Source organism: Cryptomeria japonica, chromosome 10 (assembly GCF_030272615.1).
Source record: "Cryptomeria japonica chromosome 10, Sugi_1.0, whole genome shotgun sequence".
NCBI classification, from domain to species: Eukaryota; Viridiplantae; Streptophyta; class Pinopsida; order Cupressales; family Cupressaceae; genus Cryptomeria; species Cryptomeria japonica.
In genome coordinates, this window is record NC_081414.1 from 125,278,868 (window position 1) to 125,281,183 (window position 2,316).

Here is a 2,316-nt window from a genome sequence, read left to right on the forward strand (position 1 = left end):
ATGTAACCAATAAAAAATGATTTAACTATTGGTTACACATCAATTCAAGTGTTATTTATTCAAATTTAAATGCTATTGTTTTGTATAAAGGACAAAACATTAATCGATTGTTGATCCATCTATTAGGATATGGCATTATTATCTGATTCTAAATAGAATTTATTCATCAACATGTACATACATACAAATAGATCTACATAAACTTTTTCATTCTACTTGGTCTGTCTTCAATCTGACTCAAACGTCATTGAATTAGTACACTTGATCTGCTTGGAATAGGTGTAGATTCTTCCACTTGATGACAAGTCCTAGTGGTGCTTTCAAGCATCTTAAAATCTAGGTACACGTGATGATCTAAAAGTTAGGTTAGAAATGGTGGACTCTTGGAGTTAAGAGAAAAAATTTAATTTAGAAAATTTCCAAAAGACACGAAAATTACAGGAGATTTATTACTGTGTTTTCCAATAAAATACAATTAGTAGATGGAAATTTGAAGACCAATTCGGAATAGGTCTATCACAAAGAGATCACCTGAACAATTTGAAGAGAATACTAAAATTCACTTTAAATTGAACTTCATAACGATGATCATTCTATGCTTCACATTTTCTAGATTCTCTGCAAATTTGATCTATAACTATTATTTGCTAATAGATTTCTCAACTTTAAAATACTATGCATCATTTGAGCAGAGGCTTGTTGCTTGTATTAATGATGGTTTCAGATACATAGCACTTACCGATACAATAGATCTGGTAGTAGACTTTGGAGGAGTATTTCATAAACTATTGGTAGTGACACCATATCTCTGTCTTCCCCAATTTGTAGTGTTTAACCAGCTAAAACTATCATTATTTTACATTCCAAGTGGAGGCTGATAAATCTGCGGCTGCATCGGCGGTAGCCTTGATTGTGCTCCCTCCTTCCATCATAGCAATCTCAGCCTTGCCTTTCAACTCTTTCATTTTCTCCCTCGCCTTTCTTCCCTCCTCTCCTCCCATCAATTCCCTCACCGCTCTCTCCACTTCTTCTCTCCTCACAAATCCTTTGTTGTCCATCTTCAAACCTATGGCTACCTCATTCTGCTTCACCAGTATGGCCTTGTTCATCCCCTGTTCCGCACCAAGAGGCCAAGTGATCATGGGAACTCCGTGCGAGACGCTTTCCAGTGTAGAATTCCATCCACAATGAGAAAGGAAGCCTCCAGTAGATGGGTGAGAAAGAACCCGTATTTGAGGAGCCCAATTTGGAATCACCAGCCCACGGTCACAGGTTCGACTCTCAAAGCCCTCCGGTAAAAGTTGAGAAATGTCAGTTTCAAGAAAAGAAGAGTCCTCAAATTTGAACCCGCGCACTCGCAGCACCCATAAGAATCGGTAGCCACTGGCTTCAAGTCCAATTGCCAGATCTGTAATTTGTTCCCTTGACAGAATAGCCAAGCTTCCGAATGCCACAAACAGAACGGACGAGGGAGGCTGCTCGTCCAACCATTTGAGGCAGCCGGACTCGTCAGGGGTATCAGATTCTGTGAGATGCAACAAGGGACCTATTGGATAGATGGGAGGCGTTGCAGGGGTTCTTAGGGTTTTGATGGCTTCTTCCTCTAGCTCAGCAAGGGTGTTAATGAAAACCCCTGATGCTTCCTTGAAGCGGGAGGCATGGTATAAAGACCATTTAAACCAGGAATCAGACCTCTCTTGAAAGGGAGTGGGTAGATCTCTGGCTGGAATCGGCGGAAGCCCCGGTACCTCCACTTCAAAATCGGCGTCTTCAAATGAAATTTTGTTCTCCGAAACGAGCTTTGGAAGATGTAACATGAAGCAAACAGAAGCAGCAGAGCCCGGAACGAATAAATAACTCGGCACTTTTAGCTTGGTGGTAACGTCAAGCAGTTCCGTACAGAAGAGATCTGTAATGAATGCAGAGATGGGCGAAGATGAACGCAACGATTGCAGAACGTCTTCAACGTGTGGCTTTGCATTCAGCATGAACTTCGAAAGGCGTGTTTCAATATTCATCTTTTGCTCTTCTTCATCCTCAGTGATGTGAGGAATCTCTGTAATGCGTATGTCGAGAGCAGAAGAGGCCAATCGTTGCAGGAGGGGGTTGCTGAGATGTCCACAACCACCTGCTGATGATGAGGGTGATGGAGAAGCCATGAAACTCACAGAGACGCTTTGCAAACTCAGCTAATGGAAGGAAATGGCCCATCCCCACGCTGAGGGGGAAAATGGCGACATGAGGTTTGTCCATCAAAGGAGGCAGAGGAAGGCAACGCTGAAAGGTATTGGAATTGTAAATTGTAAGCACATCTAG

The 2,316-nt window shown here is 42.0% G+C and overlaps 1 protein-coding gene across 1 annotated transcript; it reads right to left on the reverse strand.

Moving 5' to 3' along the window:
* Nucleotides 1–539: 539 nt before the first annotated feature.
* LOC131858681 (UDP-glycosyltransferase 72B1-like) lies at nt 540–2,316 on the reverse strand. Its single transcript, XM_059211975.1, has one exon. The coding sequence runs from the start codon at nt 2,157–2,159 to the stop codon at nt 852–854; it is 1,308 nt and encodes a 435-aa protein (XP_059067958.1). The 5' UTR covers nt 2,160–2,316; the 3' UTR covers nt 540–851.